The sequence below is a fragment of the Neltuma alba genome, unplaced genomic scaffold (assembly GCF_004799145.2).
Source record: "Neltuma alba isolate B1F8T4 unplaced genomic scaffold, ASM479914v2 tig00011420_pilon, whole genome shotgun sequence".
NCBI classification, from domain to species: Eukaryota; Viridiplantae; Streptophyta; class Magnoliopsida; order Fabales; family Fabaceae; genus Neltuma; species Neltuma alba.
In genome coordinates, this window is record NW_021636104.1 from 426,145 (window position 1) to 444,963 (window position 18,819).

At 36.6% G+C, this 18,819-nt stretch overlaps 2 protein-coding genes across 8 annotated transcripts; one reads left to right on the forward strand and one right to left on the reverse strand.

Moving 5' to 3' along the window:
• Positions 1-310: 310 nt before the first annotated feature.
• Positions 311-4,101, reverse strand: LOC114713228 (uncharacterized). Its single transcript, XM_028897822.1, has 9 exons — positions 4,061-4,101; positions 3,754-3,843; positions 3,405-3,643; positions 2,811-3,015; positions 2,283-2,364; positions 2,026-2,196; positions 1,172-1,262; positions 628-662; positions 311-334 (listed from the first exon to the last, which is right to left on the reverse strand). The coding sequence occupies exons 1-9, from the start codon at positions 4,099-4,101 to the stop codon at positions 311-313; spliced, it is 978 nt and encodes a 325-aa protein (XP_028753655.1).
• A 1,075-nt stretch (positions 4,102-5,176) lies between these two features.
• LOC114713237 (DNA annealing helicase and endonuclease ZRANB3) lies at positions 5,177-18,406 on the forward strand. 7 transcript variants are annotated; one of them, XR_003737319.1, is made up of 26 exons: positions 5,192-5,323; positions 5,438-5,911; positions 6,268-6,627; positions 6,937-7,069; positions 7,872-8,047; positions 8,429-8,502; positions 8,723-8,758; positions 8,854-8,944; positions 9,443-9,502; positions 9,918-10,215; positions 10,893-11,038; positions 11,268-11,369; positions 11,974-12,084; positions 12,728-12,793; positions 12,889-12,987; positions 13,677-13,874; positions 13,978-14,172; positions 14,269-14,376; positions 14,788-15,099; positions 15,216-15,403; positions 15,473-15,575; positions 15,701-15,846; positions 15,996-16,075; positions 16,925-17,100; positions 17,724-17,880; positions 17,972-18,406. XR_003737319.1 is itself a non-coding variant. In XM_028897832.1 (26 exons), the coding sequence occupies exons 1-25, from the start codon at positions 5,315-5,317 to the stop codon at positions 17,814-17,816; spliced, it is 3,834 nt and encodes a 1,277-aa protein (XP_028753665.1). In that variant the 5' UTR covers positions 5,192-5,314; the 3' UTR covers positions 17,817-17,856; positions 17,947-18,406. The 7 variants fall into 7 exon arrangements, 5 of the variants coding, with proteins under 5 accessions (XP_028753665.1, XP_028753664.1, XP_028753663.1 ...); XM_028897832.1 differs by having other exon boundaries at positions 17,724-17,856; positions 17,947-18,406; XM_028897831.1 differs by having other exon boundaries at positions 17,724-17,856.
• The last annotated feature ends 413 nt before the right edge of the window (positions 18,407-18,819 follow it).

An 18,819-nucleotide genomic window follows, 5' to 3' on the forward strand; every position in this document is an offset into this window, starting at 1 on the left:
TCACGTGCCACTCTTAATACAACCAATAATTACGGGACAATTTATTTCTACTCAGAGATACTCCAATAATAGCTTGAGGTGTTAAACAGCTAGAGAAGTCCAGGTGTACTTGCTTCTGCCAAACTTTGAGGTTCAGAGTCCTTTCACATTATTGCAGAGTCAGAGTTTCTTTAATTTTATTCAAGCACAGAAGACTAAAATATGCACGCGCACACGTACTCATCTTTCTGATGCATAATACTTCTTCCGTTTGATGTTATAAGACATGTTTTTTAATGTTTTATGTTTTATAAGATATTTTACGGAATGTTTAAGAGTAATTGATGACTTTATCCTGAAGATGTCCCAGACAAATGAAAAAGTTACTTAACCCTTATTAGTCTGGTTAATTCTCCATCAAGAGAGTCAACTGTATGAGTAAGGGTATATTTGGAGAGATTGGAATGTTTAATGGGCATTAACCAATTACGCTGGACTGCGTGAGTTAGTTAAAAATGCCTTGTAATAATAAATAGAAGGAGTGATAACTTGGTGATCTTGATTCATTGCTTTGTTTTTGTTTTTTTATCGAAGTGTTTACAACTGTCATAAAAATTTCACAGGTGTTTGTCAATTTTTTACTTTTACCTTCCACACTAGCACCATGATCTCTGTTGCGGATCCTGCAGCCAGGAATATCAGTTGGACACAGACGCAGACTCTTAACCATGCGGGTGGACTTAATAGTAGTGTGTGTAAATGATTAGGCATACTTATACATAGTAGATATCTTGCATTTAACTAGACTGAAAAGATAAATTGATTGAAAGTGCTGAAATAGAGAAATAACAACTTATCATTGTGAAAGACTTTTTGCTTCTGTGGACAAAACAAGAAGGGACGCTGCCACAGTGCAGGAGGGTCACTTTGTTCCCAACATTTACAGCACTATGGTTTGGATTTGGTACTGCACAAGGCAGGCACCACACACTTCATCATTCAAGTGGGGACCTCTTTTCCAAATTTTTCATCAGCTAAACTGGTGCTTTGTGGTCAAAAATGCCTTGTAATAATAAATAGAAGGAGTGATAACTTGGTGATCTTGATTCATTGCTTTGTTTTTGTTTTTTTATCGAAGTGTTTACAACTGTCATAAAAATTTCACAGGTGTTTGTCAATTTTTTACTTTTACCTTCCACACTAGCACCATGATCTCTGTTGCGGATCCTGCAGCCAGGAATATCAGTTGGACACAGACGCAGACTCTTAACCATGCGGGTGGACTTAATAGTAGTGTGTGTAAATGATTAGGCATACTTATACATAGTAGATATCTTGCATTTAACTAGACTGAAAAGATAAATTGATTGAAAGTGCTGAAATAGAGAAATAACAACTTATCATTGTGAAAGACTTTTTGCTTCTGTGGACAAAACAAGAAGGGACGCTGCCACAGTGCAGGAGGGTCACTTTGTTCCCAACATTTACAGCACTATGGTTTGGATTTGGTACTGCACAAGGCAGGCACCACACACTTCATCATTCAAGTGGGGACCTCTTTTCCAAATTTTCATCAGCTAAACTGGTGCTTTGTGGTCAGGAATACAGCCATTTCTTTGATTTTTTTTGTTTTATTAGTCACAATCTTCTGCAGATACACGTTTTTGGATCTGTATCAAAACCAGTCTTCTATCAGCTCTATTATTCCAACTAAAAATACCCAGCTCATATAGGTTGAGAAAAGCCATGATATATATATATATATATTTACTATCCCAGTAATCCTTTGATATTTACCATATCCTTGTACAAGTAAACATGCCTTAATGAAGGACGTTTTGTGTATGTTGCTATTACATCAGATATGATATTTCAACAACCCAGCTACAATATGAATAATATAAGAATCATAGTACAACCACTCTGATGTGTATATTGTTATTTTTAAATCACTGCAATGAAACCAAGCAGTTCTGAATCATGATTAATAATCTCCTAGACTGTTCATTTTCTACCCATTAAGAATTTGAAGCAGAAATATTTTACTGGGAGCCTGCCGGTTTTTATGATCTCGTTTGCTTTTTCTTTAACCCCAGACTCTTCCTTTCTTCTTTTGTCTTCCAACTTTGCTCTTGCTCTTTGTGCTATCCTGTTTATCATTCCCATCTTGTTCTGATAATGCAGCATTGCCATTGCTCTTTTCTGCTCCAGTTCGTTCTGCCGATTCCATGAGCAATCAGATGATTATATTCACAACTTCCGGTGGGGGGGGGGGGAGGAATGTTAAATCCAAGATTTCAAACCTTCGTCCTATCCTTTTGAAGAATGGCCTGCATCTTCTTCTCACCCTCCCATAGACGAATCTTAAACTCTATCTTCTCATATCTGAAAAGTTTTCTTTCAATCACTAAAAGAATCTATCTTAAACTTTTTGTCACAATTCATATATGAGCAATTGCATAGAAAAAGGGCCAGTCCGGGGCAACTTTTTTAATGATTTATATCGCGTTCCGTGATATATACATAACACTGCGGAAATACGACATTTTCTCGCTGGCTTAAAAATGAAGATTTGAGATGATAATTGAGTCACAGGGCAATTTGACTAATAATCTAGTTTTGTGGGATAGGTTCATCTCGTGGTTTTTTCTATGAGTTAAGTATCAAGATATTTCTATTACCGTATCAATTACATTTGTGTGGCATGGTAGAATATTAAAAAGACCAACAACCTACGAAATATCTATGTCATGGGGCACTCCACTCAAGAGGCTAACTTTTTGACAAAAATATACTTAAAAAGACCAACAACAATCATGTTTTGGCGTTACCGCTTTTGAATCTTGGCCATTTCCCAAGATTCTGCTCTGGAATTGACAGTGTTTTGTTGTGAGGGAGTGTGACTCTCCTTATGCTTTTCATATCTTGCTATGCCTGTTGGGCTTGGAGTGCTCGGAGATTGTCCAGCCCTTAAAAGTCTGACAGCAAACTGGCCTTCATGATCCTCTCTAGATGACTTTTTCTTCCAACTTTCTCCTGTAAATGTCAATTGAAACGCACTTAGAAAAGCAAAAAGAAGCATGCTTGACATTTTACCTTTTTTGTTGTTCAAATATTGTGTTATACTCCTCCGGTACCTAATATAGAATCTAATTGTTAAGTTGATTTTGGTTCTAAATATAATACCTATTTCTCATATTTATCAATTTTTTTTAAATTAGCCCTACAGATACTCCCTCAACCATAATCAAGTAGAAGAGGAGAGAGGATATTAAAAAAAGATGATTATGTGTTTTAGAAAAAATATGTCATATTTTTTATAATTAATTAACTAACCTAACTTTCTTAATCTAATCAAATTAGTTAAGTAGGTCTTATATTAAGTATCGGAGGAGTATTTTGTTATTGGGATATGATATAATTACCAAAAGTTGGCTTCGTAGATTTGCTTTCTTCTTTTCTTCTCATAGTCTGAGCACTTGAATATACATGGCCTTCTTTCGTCTTCTGCAAATTAAGCAACTCTGCCTGTTCCAGCGAGTAAATGGCTAACGCTGCAGCTGCAACTGCAGTTCCATGCTTCTCATCTCTATTCACAGCCACATCCTCAACAGTTGGCCTAACAAGCCCTTCTTTTTGTGATGGTGGATCAGAAAATGACACCCTACCGCAAAAAGAGGCAAGATAATATTTCATTAAGAACAAAAAATATGCATTTTTTCAAGTAGGACCAACACACAAAATCCCAAACAGTTTCGGATGGATGATATATACCTTCTTTGCTTGAGCCTATTGTCCTCCATCCTGAAAGTGAAGCCTCTTTGATCAAGAATTTGAAACTGGAAAATGGGCTTTTCTATTATGCTGATAAAAGATTCAGCTTTTATGAACAGAAGATGAATAGGAGCGAAGCAAACATTCTTCAGAAGCAGCCTCTAGAGGAAGCAAAGAATCACACACGCACACCCACGTGCAAATAAACCCCAGTCATCAACTTGCTAGCATTTTAATCTTCAAGGCAGCTTTCTGACATTCTTCCAATGAAGACAATCTTTGGCCAAGAACATCGTCTTTTTAGTACCTTGGCCTATGTTTTGCAGCTATTCCTTGTTTGCTCACCATGGAAAGGGTATAACTGGTTGAGACTTGAGAAAAACACAAGCAATGATTTATCGCAGTTTAAACAATCTAAGACGCATCCCAACTCAGAAATTAGGTCGAACAAGTACTAAATGCAAATGACACTTAAATAATCAATTTAATAACTGTTAAATCCCTAAAATAATTTGTTGAAAGATAAGTTGCTAATGAACGGTGTGTTATAGCTCGGTCCCATTAATTTGCAATTCAAATCAATATACCACCTCCAGAGACAATGGGTTTTTTCCTTCCCTGATTAGAAGACTTTAATTTATTTTGCCTCTTAAATTTATGATTTTTTTAAAGCAATCCAATGGATTGTATATGGTAAGGAGTTTTTATTAAGGGTGATTATAATATACATAAATGGATATCTTAAAGAAATTAATACATATTTGTTATAAATAATTAACTTAACTAATTTTTTTTAATATTAACAAATTAATTATTTAGTTTTTATATTAAAAATCAAGAGAAGTATTTTTAACTTTAGCAAAATTTGGAGGACTACATGTTATTTTCTCAAAATTAAGATACTTAAAGTCAGACTAGTACATAAGCTAAGAAAGTAGTTTATTATTCAAAAACTTGAATCTCTTTTGCTAGGATATCTTATGCAATGGGCGTAAGAAGCTTTTTGGTGCTATCGATTTTGAGAGTGCTACTAATAATAGAAATAGTTTTTTTAGGGTTTTTATAGACACGAATGTGATGAGTTAAGAGTTTTTTGCTGTAAAAGACGATAACAAAACATTGTCTCCAAAATAACCAAATGTATCTCGAGGTTGATAGTTTTGTCCTTATTAATAGTAACAATAGTTACAGTAGGGTTCTTCGGGATAAAAGAAGTAATTGGATCACCAGCTTTAGTTGTAAAATTATGACAATTATACTAGCTATTGCGAAAATCTTTACTATATTGTTCAGGCTTAGTATTTGTAGGGACAGAGGATATAGGAAAATTTTTGTGCATGCTAATTGTATGTAGGCTATAAATCTTGTTACAAGAGGATGGGACTCAGACCATCCTTCCAGGAACATTATAGATGATGATGCTAGATTTATTGTGAACAGGGAGTGGCAGATTTACATAAGGCAAACAGATAGAAAGAATGTTGTTTTAGCTCACTATCTTGCTAAGTCCTCCCATAACAAGAAAGCAAGCTTTTATATATTGTGCAGGAGGTGGAACTTGATGAAGAAGGTCAGACCTAGGTGCTGAGCTGTTTTGTTGTCTTTGTTTTTTTTGATGAATTACTGTATTTACTGAAAAAAAAAACTTGAAGGTTTCATGGCACGGGTTTCGCACGTGCATAAGAAGGAAACCTCGCGTGACGTTTACCAGTCTCGAGTCATTCGGCGCCCAAAAAACTTGAAACTCGCGAGGCAAACCAGAGTTTTGACACTGTACCCTGTGCGGTCTTTCCCTCGGGATGCCATGGTACTCACAGAAGAACAGAGAAAACAAGCTGAAGCGAACCGGTTAGCGGCCATTGAAAGACGAAAGGCAGTGTTAGAAGCTCGGGGAGAGAAAGACCCTTGGCAGCTCTTCAAGTGCCGTAAGATTTCTTCCGAATCCATTGCCAAGCCCCCGCCCATCGGTCAGCTCCCCCGGCAACCCCATTCGGTCCCCGTCGAGCCTGTTTCTGCCGGTCCTTTACCCCGTAAATTTTTGGTTAGGCTCGAAATATGCTCTCCCGACTCTTTCTCTGCAACTCCTCTTCCCCTTCGGAGTTCCCCCTATCCCGGAGAAGAATGGTGCTTACAGAGACTAAGTGATCATTTGTCCCATGTAAGTCATTCTGAAACCACGCGTGGTTCCGGAGGAAATTCTACATAATAACCGAAATGGTTTGATAATTTTGAATTCATGATAAAGATTTTTTCTTTCTGGGCGGATGTGCGAGTGTGCTTTAGAGCCTTGATGTTGGGTTGCTTCAAATACTAGAAAATGCTTGAATTTTTTTTCAATCTTTAATGCTTTAGTGATTCTAAATTTTTGATAGACACTTTATTTTTCTTCTGAATACGTGAGTGCTGGAGTCCGCGATATTTGTTATCAGGCTTACTTTGAGGAAATTAGTTGACTGGGATATTTTGAGCTGTTATTGCTTATATTATTTTATTTTTTGTTTTCTCCTCTGATAGGTCATGCCTTCACACTACACCCAGAATCATGATGGCAGAAACTCCTGTGTGTATAACTTGAGGGATTACCATGCTGTCCTTAAATATCTGAAGATTGTCAAGGACATAGAAGTTGAAGAAATTCCGCGGGGAACTTTGAAAGTCGTTGAAGCATTTTCACATTTCTCCGGTACGGATCGCTGGATACCCTGCAGGCCCGAGCATTTGTCTGATGACAAGGTTGACGAGTTAATTGGGAAGCTACCAACGGGTCTGTTGGATGCACTGTTGCCTTTCCAAAGGGATGGTTTAAGATTTGGATTGAGAAGGGGTGGCCGCTGTCTTATTGCAGATGAGATGGGCCTTGGGAAAACACTCCAGGTAAGATAGGCTTCTAAGCTATAACTTCAGGTAAATAAAATGGCGTCTTGCTATATTTCAAACACTTTTTTATCCCTGTTGATGCAGTTCATAAGAGTTGGCATTTGTTATGTTGCTCAAGAAAGTCAGTAATTTCTCATTTGCTTGGAATATCATCTGTTGATACTTCAACAAACAGATGGAGCTTATTGGCATTCACATATTAATTGTAATTTCATTCTCTGAAATAGGTAGAATTTAAGAAGCTTCATCTTCGTCCAATAAAATGGTGGAATCACCTGAAGTTGTTATCTTTTTGTTTTTCCCCAGGCTATTGCTATTGCAGGATGTTTCTTGAATGAAGGTTCTATACTTGTTGTTTGTCCAGCTGTTTTGCGTTTTACATGGGCAGAAGAACTAGAGCGGTGGCTTCCCTTTTGTACGCCTGCTGATATCCATCTAGGTAGTGCTTTATGTTTTTGCTTAAATTTTATGTAAATTGGAGGACTCTGTGTTATTAGTGCCTTTTGCTAACCTAGATGTACCTAGATATCCTATTTTATTGAGATAATGCATAATATTAAAAGATAAATGGGAAAACAAATTATGGAGAAAATCAAGTAGATATTGTTTCATTGCGTAGTGGTAGGTACTAGGTGTATGCATTTAATCTATTCTAGCAGTTGATAGGTTACTTTTCCTTCTTTATATATATAGCCATGTACTTTTTCAAATCATTCAAGGGAAAGTAAATACAAAAAAATAGTGATCTTTCTTCACTTTCTCAGCTCTATGAGCTCATCTTCTGTTGGGTTTAATCATATTGGCTGTGGCCTTGGACTTATCTTGTATGCTGTATTGGAGTTGTGCTGCACATGATACCGGATATAGCTTGGCATGCCATTGATTAGGGAAAAAATGCGGAAAGTATCTTTCTTGTGTTACTTTTCATCTTATACAATATTTTAGATTGAATTTAATCAACAGTCCAAATGGTAGTTGCACTTTTCTTACTGTGGCATGATTACCTATCTTGTATGCTGTATTGGAGTTGTGCTGCACATGATACTGGCTATAGCTTGGCGTGCCATTGATCAAGAAAAAATGCGGAAAGTATCTTTCTTATGTTACTTTTCATCTAGTACAATATTTTAGATAGAATTTAGTCAACAGTCCACATGGTAGTTGCACTGTTCTTACTGTGGCATGATTACTTATCCCTTTAGTTCCTTCATTTTAGCATCTACCTGTTTCCTTTGATGCAGTCTTTGGTCATCGGGATAATCCTGCTTATTTAACTAGATGCCCTAGAATTGTGGTTATTTCTTATACTATGCTCCATCGTTTGAGGAAGAGCATGCTTGGGCGAGAATGGGCTCTCTTGATTGTTGATGAATCTCATCATGTGCGATGCACAAGGAAGACCTCAGAACCAGGGGAGGTATGCACAGCTTCCATTTCTTTTTCTTGTTTGGAAATTGAAAAATTGAAACTTGTCGTACATGTGGATGCAGGTTCTTATACATGAAAATTGATCCCTTTGGAGCATTCCTTTCACTATTTTAGCCAATCTTATACATCTAGATTCTAGACCTTGGGGTTCAGTGGGAAGTATTAATGGAGCTGGTTTTCAGCACTATATGCTGATAGTGCCAAAAAAAAAAGTCTTTGCAGAGAACTGATGTTTGATGTTTTTGTTGTTTCTATGAACCTCTTTTTCTCCTTTTCTTTTCTGTTTGTGTGTAAGTGGATGGCCGGAAAACTGCTTCTATTGTGAAACAAATGATTTGAATTGTGTTTTGAATTTCTTCTGTTTTGGCAGATAAAGGCTGTTCTTGATGTAGCTTCAAAAGTCAATCGCATAATACTGCTGTCTGGGACACCCTCTTTGTCAAGGTTGTAGCATAGGTCGCAGCAAGCTGGCTGCATCAAGTTTGCTGCAAATATTTTTTCTTGGAATGACTAATGTCATGCTATGATTTAAATTGTGGTGCATTACACACTCACACACATACATTCTATGGTATAACTTGGTTTTTCTCTTTTTCTTTTTATAACTTCAACTTCTTATAGTTTTCTTATATCCTATGGTGCATTTCTTCCTAGGTGCTCGTAGGCCATATGACATATTTCATCAGATAAACATGTTATGGCAAGTATATTCTCATTGAAGATTTTTCAGATTTGAAATTTACTTTCCTTGATGCTTGTTTCTTCAATTTTCTTGATAACACTTCTGTCTTACAGGCCTGGACTGCTGGGCAAGGATAAATATGCATTTGCTAAAACTTATTGTGATTGTAAATATATCAAGGGAACCCATGGCAAAATTTATGCGGTAATCCTGTTAGAAGAGCTCTTCATAACCTTTGTTTATGTGTGCTTGCTTATCAAGTATGTGTGTTTATGTTTGAATAACGTGAACAACATTTTGTATTTATTTTGTGTTCTTGATCAATAGAAAACATGCCTACTGCATGGTCTATTGAGAAGATAATGCTTCTTATTATCTGGTTCTGTCTGCTGATAGAAATATTTGTAATATCTGCTTTTGCAAAGAAATAAGAAATGGCATTGCTAGATTCTCTGAACTGCAGCTCCATATTTATTTTTTCTTAATGGCATTGCTAGATTCTCTGAACTGCAGCTCCATATTTATTTTTTCTTCTCTTTCCACCTTTAAAATGTGTAATTTGGTCACATCCTTTTTCGCATCTCTGGTCACATGATGTGAAAAGTCTCCTGAATCTGAACTGATGGCATTTAGTTGTTTATTTATTCTATTTTAAATTGTGTTCATTAGTGAAAGTTAACAAAAAAGGGGTTTTTGTGGCAGGATTTTTCAAAGGGCATTCGCTTGGAAGAGTTGAATGTGTTACTCAAGCAAACTGTTATGGTGGGTTCTTGATGCTTATGGCTTTAATTTTCATATCACTTGCACTATTGTGATCGTCGTCATCATCATCACCATAAATGGTTAGTCACCTAACCATGCATTCTGTAACAATTTATCGGAGCTTATGTAGCCAAATCAGATTCTTTAATGGGTTTGATTTGGTTGTACTTACCCCTCCTATTTTCTTTATATTGGCTTTGGTGATATATCATACAAGCTTCTTGCTATATTATTACCATATTGCTACCTGATATGAAAACAAAATTCAGGTACTCCTGGGAGGGTAATTCTGGTGCATCTCTCTGAATTTTACCCTCCAGTTGGTTACTGACTATAGTTACCTACCCGTGCTATGAGTGTTGAAGATATAGCTTCTTGATTGGTTAGAAACTTGTCTTACTTGTTGTCCATGTAGATAAGGCGCCTGAAGGAGCATGTGTTGCTACAATTGCCACCAAAACGGCGGCAAATTATAAGGCTGTTGTTGAAGAGATCAGATTTAGTTGCTGCAAAAACAGCAGTTGGAAAGTTGACTGGCAATACTTCCAAAAGTGACACTGTAGACATGACTTTGGACAGTTCTGATGAACATGATGGGATGTTGACGAGATCAAATGTAGTTGCCTCAGAAACTGCAGTTGGGCTGTCAAATATTGATGCTTCTGAAAGTGTTGATGAAGACGTAACTTTGGAAACTTTGGATGAATCTGAAGGTATTGTCCAGGGATTTTAATTACTTTATCGTCTAATTCCCATGTTTGTGTTTTAAAATAGCTCTTTGTTCAGTCATGTGTTAGATATTGCAGCTAATGATGGTGTTTCATTGTAAAATCCAGACATGGCAGAGCTTAAGCAAATTCTTCGTACAGTCAACTACTTCATAAAATGTAGCATTAATCTCATAAATTAAATGGATTAATAATAGGATCATCCTAGTAATACCAAGTGCATTTTGTCCAAGATCACTATAAAGTTCAATAATACAAAAAAAAAAAAAAAAATCAAAAGTTAAAGCGTTTGATGTTTGTTGGCGTTACTGATTTGCAATTGTTATAGGGGATGGAAAAGAAAATTACACCTTATTTTCTTGATAGCTTTTAATGAAGAAAACCTTGTGGTTCCAGTATAGCTTATGGAAGGATTACAATCAATAAACTCTTTTCTATTTGCTCCAAAAGAAAATGGAATATTTAGTTTATTCAGAAAATGAATTTTACATCATTAAATGTTGAACTTTCTTACTCTTTCTTGACACAATCCCTTTGATTCAATTTGTGCCATGACAATAGTAAAAATTGATGCTGAATAACTATTGAATGGATTAGAATTTGATTCATGCAGGACCATTTTCATTAAAGTATGTTTGTATTTCTTTTATATCTATTATCAGGGAAGCTTTCCTACCAGGAACTTGGAATTGCCAAGCTTTCTGGATTTCGTGAATGGCTTTCACTCCATTCTGTTGTTGCCGAGACAGAAAGTGCTTCGAAAATGATAATTTTTGCTCATCACCATAAAGTTCTTGATGGGTTGCAGGTAGTTTTTTCTTTAGTTCGGAGTTACAGTTTTCTTTATATTCCCTTATTCACTGCATTTACTATCAGAGTTATTTGCCTTTGGGTTTCCTCTCTTTATGCTAGGTTCACCACCATTATACAATCATACTTTATTTTCTCTTTGGCCTCTGGGGCTTTGGTGACTTTGATGTCCGGCTAACATTTTGACCTACTGGGTGACACAGTGTTTGTCTTTTTAAATTACTCAGGAGTTTGTGTGTGAGAAAGGGATTAGTTTTGTCCGAATTGATGGAAGCACACTTGCCAGGGATAGGCAGTCAGCGGTGGTGTCATTTCGTTCAAAACCAGAGGTATCATGGATTCATAACTTCGTTGCGGCATTTTCCTTGGAATTAATTGTGATACTTTTCTGTTTTCTTCTCCCTTTTCTCCTTCAGTTTGTTTAAATTATTGATCAATTTAGCCTTCTATTTGCTTCTATGGCACGTAAAAGGGGGTATATTTTGATGAATAGCAGACACCTTTCCCTTTTTTTTTTTTTTTGGTTTTGTTTTGTTTTGTTTTATAAGCTTATAATCTCGTCTCTGCTCCATTATTGTCCTGTTGGCACTAATGATTGAATTGTTATAGTGAATTTTTCCTGGTTGTGAGCATGCACAAGTACTTAGTTGGTCAACAAACTTACTTGGCCGTTTAAGGTCAATCTTGTACTCTTCTTATGGAAAGATCAATTTGCATGTGTTCAGTAAGACTCCTGTAAATTTTAAAGAAAAACGATATTGTAGTTATCACTTCTTTGTTACTATCAAACTAGCTGCCTTTCTATTCACTACTTTTGTATGGACCTACATACAGCACGCCATGTCTAATATATTTTCTAATTGTTATACTCAACATGGCTGCATCTGTTTCAATTAGTCTTGCTCTGATTCATAGATTATGATTTTCTGTCAGGTTAAAATTGCAATAATAGGTATTTTAGCAGCAGGATTTGGACTTGATTTCTCAACAGCACAAGATGTTGTGTTCTTGGAACTTCCTCAGTGCCCGACCTTGATGCTTCAGGTTCTGTTTGATAGATATCATTCTAACTTTTGGATTTTACAGTGGTTAACACGCCATTTGCTTGTGTTTCTATCATCTGAACCATTGATGTTGGGAAAGATAGTCTGTTTAGGAAGCCTCCACACATGAAATACAAAGTTGTCGCAGATGCCGCAGAAGATTGCATTTTCTGAAATGCAGAAAACCAATTGGCATTTCTGTTAAAAAGAAATGGTGATTATTATGTCATAAGAAAAATGTAGTCCTATGGATGCATGATTGATGACAATCGAGCTTTTTTCTTCAATGAGGCTAACATTATGCATTGAATCGCAAGATATGATGCTGGTTCTTTTAATGATAATCACGCTGGGGACAGTGGATGCCTCAGGTGACTGCATTTGAAAGGAAAAAAAGGGGACATGGGTGATTTCACATGATACTATTTTGTGGTTCAAGTGGGGTACACTAGACCAACAAAGCTTTAATGATATTGCTGTCTTCTTTCATTGAACTTATATGATAACCTATGTTAAGTCTTGTGCATGAGGTATTATTGATGACGAGTACCTTTGCACTTCTCGAGCTCTGTTGGTTTCATATATTTTTCGGAATGGGTATTTTGTTGTACTGCAATACTTAATTATGTGAATCTCCTTTGAAGGCTGAGGATAGAGCTCATCGACGAGGGCAAACAAATGCAGTCAATGTATATATCTTTTGTGCAAAGGTGCTTACAATTTTGTTGTTCATTCCAACTATTTATGATTAGGACTTCTTTTGAACTCCTCCCAAGCAGGAATTACTGGTTCAGTCCTTGTGCAGGATACTTGGGATGAGTCACATTGGAAAAATCTGAACAAAAGTTTGTACCGTATTTCATCTACAACAGATGGTAAATATGATGGGATGAAAGAGATACAGGTATCATTATTGTGTCGCTATAAGTTTTCATATGTTGAAAAGAAGAAATTTCCACCTGCTTTCTTTCTAGGGAGAACGACAGTTAAGGACCGTTTAAGGAGATTATTGTGAACTAAGGACTTCGAGTTGTAAATGTAGAAATTTGAGTTGTGAATTTTGAAGTATTAGTTGCACACAGGTCCTCATTTTACATTAATTCTCTTACGGGGTCTTTAATTATCTTTTTCCCATCTTTTTACTGATAGGGTAGTTCAAACCACGTGATGTTTTGCAAATTATAGACTCAGAGAAGAAATTATTGGGCTGGTAATCTTTTATATTGAGTGCATTTCCTTCCAACTTAGGAGACAAATAAATTGAAAGGCTAGCTTTACAAGTGATTGTTGGTAAAAGTTCACGTTGTCATAATTTCATATTTACTTTTAATTTATTGTTTCTGATTGTGGCAGTAAGTCCAAATAAGTGATTTGCCCCCATCAGTCATCTCGTTACCTTTTGCCTTTTTTGGATCTTTTGTGATTTTAATCTGGATTCGATATTTGTCTTTCATCGTTCGTGTGAACTTTTGATGGGCTAATATGAAACAGAAAATGTCAGAATTTTGCTGTGCTTAGAAGTTGATTTATTTCTCATTCTCTTCTATAACATTCAACTTCCTGTTGTGGGGGAGTGGGGATATTGGATGGCAGGTTGAAGGTGTTTCTTACCTGGACACATTCTTCAAAACCAATAGAATCCATGAAGAGCAAGCTGCACCTGGTGAAGCTTCTGAACAGGCGACCAACCTGCTGGATATTTCCCTGGTTTCAAATTTGCTACCTTCCCAAGCAGATTCTAAGGAATCAGAGGCAAAATTGGGTGATCAAGCTGATCAGCAGACTTGCTTTGTAAATAATACTCTTGTTAAGACTTGAAGTTTAGATTCTCTGACCTTATAATCATATTTAATTTTTCTCTATTTAAACACACTCTTTTATATTTTTGGAATAGGCTGACAAGGTTTCCTTCCCAGAATCAGGCGAGGCTTCTACTTTGGATGTAGATTTAGTTGTAGGTGTTTTTGACACCAACAAAAAATGCTCTGGTTTTGACATGAGTAAGCTGGATGAAACTTATGGAAGCAAAGGTCAGATGATAGAATTTATTCCAAAGAACAGTGGTGAAGATGATAATCAAGTGGAGGAGGTGCATTTGCTTTACAGTATTTAACTTGGAAAGAACAACTGCACTTTTCATGCATGTAAATTTGACAGCCCCATGGTGTTGTTTCTTGTGTTTCGGATCCAGAATAAAAGAACATCAACAATAAAAGCAGATGACTCCCAACCTGTCCATCCAATTGAAGCTGAAGAAAGTTCCTCTCCTCACATGGAATCTCTACGATTTGAGGCAAGCTTATTTGTAACATGTTTTTTTTGCCCTTTTTCATATTAGATGGAGTTGGTTGAGTGTACTGTCTGCTCTGTTGTACAACTGCTTCTGGTTTTTCTGAACGCATGGTTATAGGGCTAGTTTGGTGAGTGTTGTCTTACGGTATATTATATCTGAATTTGATCCCAAAAATGTCTTAAGAGTGTGCAGTGATGTTTTTTCTGAACGTATGGTTATAGGGCTAGTTTGGTGAGTGTTGTCTTACGGTATATTATATCTGAATTTGATCCCAAAAATGTCTTAAGAGTGTACAGTGATGTTCTTTATATGGATGAGAATGGAGTGTTGCCTCTGTGACGTGAAGTATTTTTCATTAGTAACAGCTGATCAACTTATAAATATGAGACTAAATTTTACTTGTTCCTTCAGGTCAGCCCATACACTGGAAGGATCCACTTGTATACTTGCGTTTTGGGTGCAGATACAAGACCAAAACCGCTTTGTAAAAATTTCCGACCAGAGGAACTTGAGTTGCTCAGTTCGCTTTCTGACGGTGATAAAAAGAAAAAAGAGATATCTATGGGAGATAGTCTTGCTTTTACAACTGCTCTTTTGGGATTTTTAAATGAATGGAAGAAATTAAGGCCAATTGAGCGAAAAAAGTTACTGGGAAAGCCATTACAACTTCCCTTGGCTGTTGAATTGTGCTACTTAAGTGAAACTAGTAGCCACAACAATAAGGTGTGCATAACTTGAACAGTCTTATGGATACCATTTTTTCTTTCACCTCAATCTGTCTATCCCCTGTATATTTTGTTTTGGGTCATATATAACTCTATGAATATTTTTCCCGACAGGGATTACTAAATGGTGGAAGCAAGCGGCGCATGACTCCTTTAATGGAGATAAGCCATCCTTTACCATCAGATGCTGTTTGGAGAAAGGTCTGCCTGCGGCGTGGCAATGGCAAGAAGGAGAAAGAATACACTCAAGGTTGGACTCAGACAGATGAGCCACTCTGTAAACTTTGTCAAAAGACATGCATGTAAGTCCTAGGGTAAGTGATATGTTGTTATTATTTGTTTGAGTCTTCAATCATTTCCTCTGCTTTCAGGGGTAACAATGCCATGTCACCTGAATATTTTGAAGATCTCTTCTGTAACCTAGTCTGCTATGAAGAGTATCGCATGAGAACAAGCAACAAATTCCTTCGTCAGGCAAGAACTTGTTCGTGTTTGAAGTAGAATATGTACCAAAGTTTCCTTTGTTATGGGGATGTTCTTTATTTGATTCAGTGTAAGATTCGAAGCTCTTGTTAACCAGCTTGAGATGAAATCTGCAGGAACTTTTTGAAGTTGAACGTGGGGTGTGCTCAAATTGCCATTTAGACTGTCATAAACTAGTTGAACATATTAGACCTTTACCGCTAGCAAGGCGAAGAGAGTACATTGAGAAAGTGGCACCAAATGTGGCTAAGCGAAAGAACATGTAAGTCTTTAAAAGTGAATGCCAGTCTCCTATGATGTTAAAGGGCACATTATAGGCTTGTTAAATGAGCTGTTGAAGGGAAGGCTGTTGACAATTTTGCGTATCAATTTAACATTTGTCTTCTGAGAACACCAATTGCCCATCTGCAGGCTTGAGAAGCTTGTCAATGATCCAACTGAAGGCAATGCGTGGCATGCTGATCATATTGTCCCAGTATATCAAGGCGGAGGTATGATTTAGTGCAGTGTGATGTGGTAGTAAAGCCATCCCACCAAAAAAAAGGGGGGGGGTTTTGGGAACCAAAAACATGATTTGAATTTGGATGGTTAAAAAGTAATAGAGTAGAATCCATGCTTACCCGCCTCTCAAACCTCTTAAAAGGGGATTTTGGATGGTTTAAGTTCCATTTGTCTTTTTCACCCTTTCTACCATTAAAGGGAAATATACAAGGGCAATAAAGATATTTTCACTCTTCAAACCTGTGATATAATATGGTTGACTTTAAAATTTCACCCTTTTGGTTTGAATTTATAGTGGGCAATATTACCATCCCATTTTTTGCCTAACTTTCAATCATCAGAGTGGGGGGATACTCCCTTCCCACTCTACCTTATCCCACCTGGTCTGAACTTCCAAACGAGTCCTTATGCTCTTGGCTTACAGTCACTCGATCTCATAATAACCGTTTGAAAGTTATTGACATTGTAGTCTACCAATCAAGCATAATCAATAAAAAAATTTAAGCTTCCAAGTGTTCTTTTGTGGCATTAGATTATTCAAAATAATGTGCTTGAAAAGGAGAATAACCAAGCTCAAACATTGCGCCCTCATTATTTTCGACATGTGCATACTTCTTGTGGTTGGCACTAGTGTCATGAAGCCGTCTTTGAAGGGTTTTTGGTTTATAGAAGCCAGGTTTGTTTGGTAGGTTGGTCAACAAGCTTCTCTTGTAAATATTTTGTAAAATTTTCAACCATGATGACTCTCTTCCTCTTTAGTCGTGCATTTTATGAATTGAGTGAGGAGCTTGAAGTGTATGTATGTACGTACGTATGTATATAATTTTCTTTGCATGTAGGTGAATGTCGACTGGAGAATATGAGGACCCTTTGCGTGGCCTGCCATTATGATGTTACAACAGCACAGTGTACCGAACGACGCAAAGAGAGAGCCAAGGCCAAGAAACAGCTAAAATTGGTGATGGGTGAGTTAAAAGCAGGTCAAACGAAGGTCGCCACAGGTTCTGATATTAAGGTATGTTGGTCAGGCGTTGGTTTCATGTGTGCAAGTACAAAGTTGTATTCGAGGCTGAGCATCACGAGATGCATTTCGAATGCTGGGCTGAACTTAGCCTTTTGACATTTACATCTTGATGAAGGTGCTTTAGTTTATAAATTGGAGATGAAGTATTGAAATGTTCCATTGCAGAATATTATCAATTTTAACATATTTTCAGCTCTCAGCATGTCAAAAGTTTAACATATTTTAATCTCTTGGTGAGCATTCAAACACCTACGCCAATGTTTCACTGTCAATAACTGTGATGAATTTCGTGGCATCATCATGTCTAAATAGTGAGTCTAGTGTGCATGTCCATGTCAAACGCACCAGATATGAACTTCTAAAATTCTGCTTTTGATCTTCCCACTTGGCTGGGGTTATTGCATTCGTAGAATAACAACCTGAAATACTTTGAATTTGAGACCATGACGCTGGCGCAAGCATGCTCTTTTCATTTGAGCCAAAAACTCTGATGACCCATGCAAGTATTTTATTTTCATTATTTATTATTTAGACAATCCTTCGGTTGTTTGAGCAGCAAAGTGGCTGATTACCGTCTGATTTTAATTTTCAACACATTTTTCAATTAACTTCAGGAACAGGGTCTTCTTGAGGTACAAGAGGATAGAAGTGAGGATGAGCTCATTGTCAAGGTGCCTGGAAGTGCTTATTCAATAGCTAATGGCTAAGAAAGTGGAGGAGAAACATGGAAGGCCTCTTCTATGACAAGTACTTAGTTGAAACAGTTTTTATGTTTGTATCTGCCCATTCTATTATTTTGGTAACTGTCAATGTCGTTGAGGAAATTCTTTAAAACAGCTCCTTGGGATGTTTTTTCTTGAAGCATGAGGAACCACAAGATTGAGGTGGTCTGATTGATGTACGAGCGAGCTGTGTTCAGCAGGAGCAGCGTTGGGGTACAACTGTACAAGTCAGTTAAGTGATCAACGTAGGTTGACCCAATTATTCCGCAGGTTTTAAGATTTGAGCCCATTGATTGCACCATCTCTTGCTTACTGTTTGTGGGGCAACTTTTGGCATCAATGATTGGAGGAGTTTGATACGGTTACTTTGTTGTTGACTTCTGACTCTCGGTCTGGTGTGATGGAGGATACGTTACTTGTTTTTGGTATTGTATGCGTTATCGGATATAAATTGTCTATATTTTCGGTAACAAATTGTAAAATAGAAAGTTATTTATTTCTATATTCTAATTACTGAAACAATTTTTGTGCAATGCACAGAACAAAATATATAATTATTTAAACTTTTATTGTTATAGTTATTCATTTTTAATTATTAATACAATGTTATTTCATACCTTCTAGGAACTTTTATAAATTAGTAAATTAATATTTACTCAATATTTGTCATTTATTAGTTTTTACGGTCTATTTTCGAGTGGAATGAAAGAGGATACGAGAGATTTGATTTGGGTTGGAAAAAAATAGAAAAATGATGTTGAAAGGTTTTAATTGGTTTACATTGCCCTTTTATCTCTTTTTTTTTTTTTAATTGAAAATTTTATGATTCCACCTGTTCCTTTTTTTTACTGAATTTTTCCTCCTTTCTCCTCCCTCCATTCCTCCCCCAGTTATCTTATATGAAAATACTACACCTTTTTGGTGATAATTGACAAGTTCAATTTTGATATCGTCTTTTAGCATATATTCATTCCGACCATATCAGTGA

Excerpts from the sequence above, each read along its gene's own strand:
- LOC114713228 (XM_028897822.1), bottom strand. The coding sequence starts at position 4,101 with ATGGTGAGCAAACAAGGAATAGCTGCAAAACATAGGCCAAG. Across the intron at positions 2,365-2,810 it reads ATGGCCAAGATTCAAAAGCG|ATATGAGAAGATAGAGTTTA; the intron begins GTAACGCCAAAA and ends AAAACTTTTCAG. Across the intron at positions 335-627 it reads TCATGGTGCTAGTGTGGAAG|GATAAAGTCATCAATTACTC; the intron begins GTAAAAGTAAAA and ends GGACATCTTCAG.
- LOC114713237 (XM_028897830.1), top strand. Across the intron at positions 11,039-11,267 it reads AAGTTCTTGATGGGTTGCAG|GAGTTTGTGTGTGAGAAAGG; the intron begins GTAGTTTTTTCT and ends TAAATTACTCAG. Across the intron at positions 16,076-16,924 it reads CCCAGTATATCAAGGCGGAG|GTGAATGTCGACTGGAGAAT; the intron begins GTATGATTTAGT and ends CTTTGCATGTAG.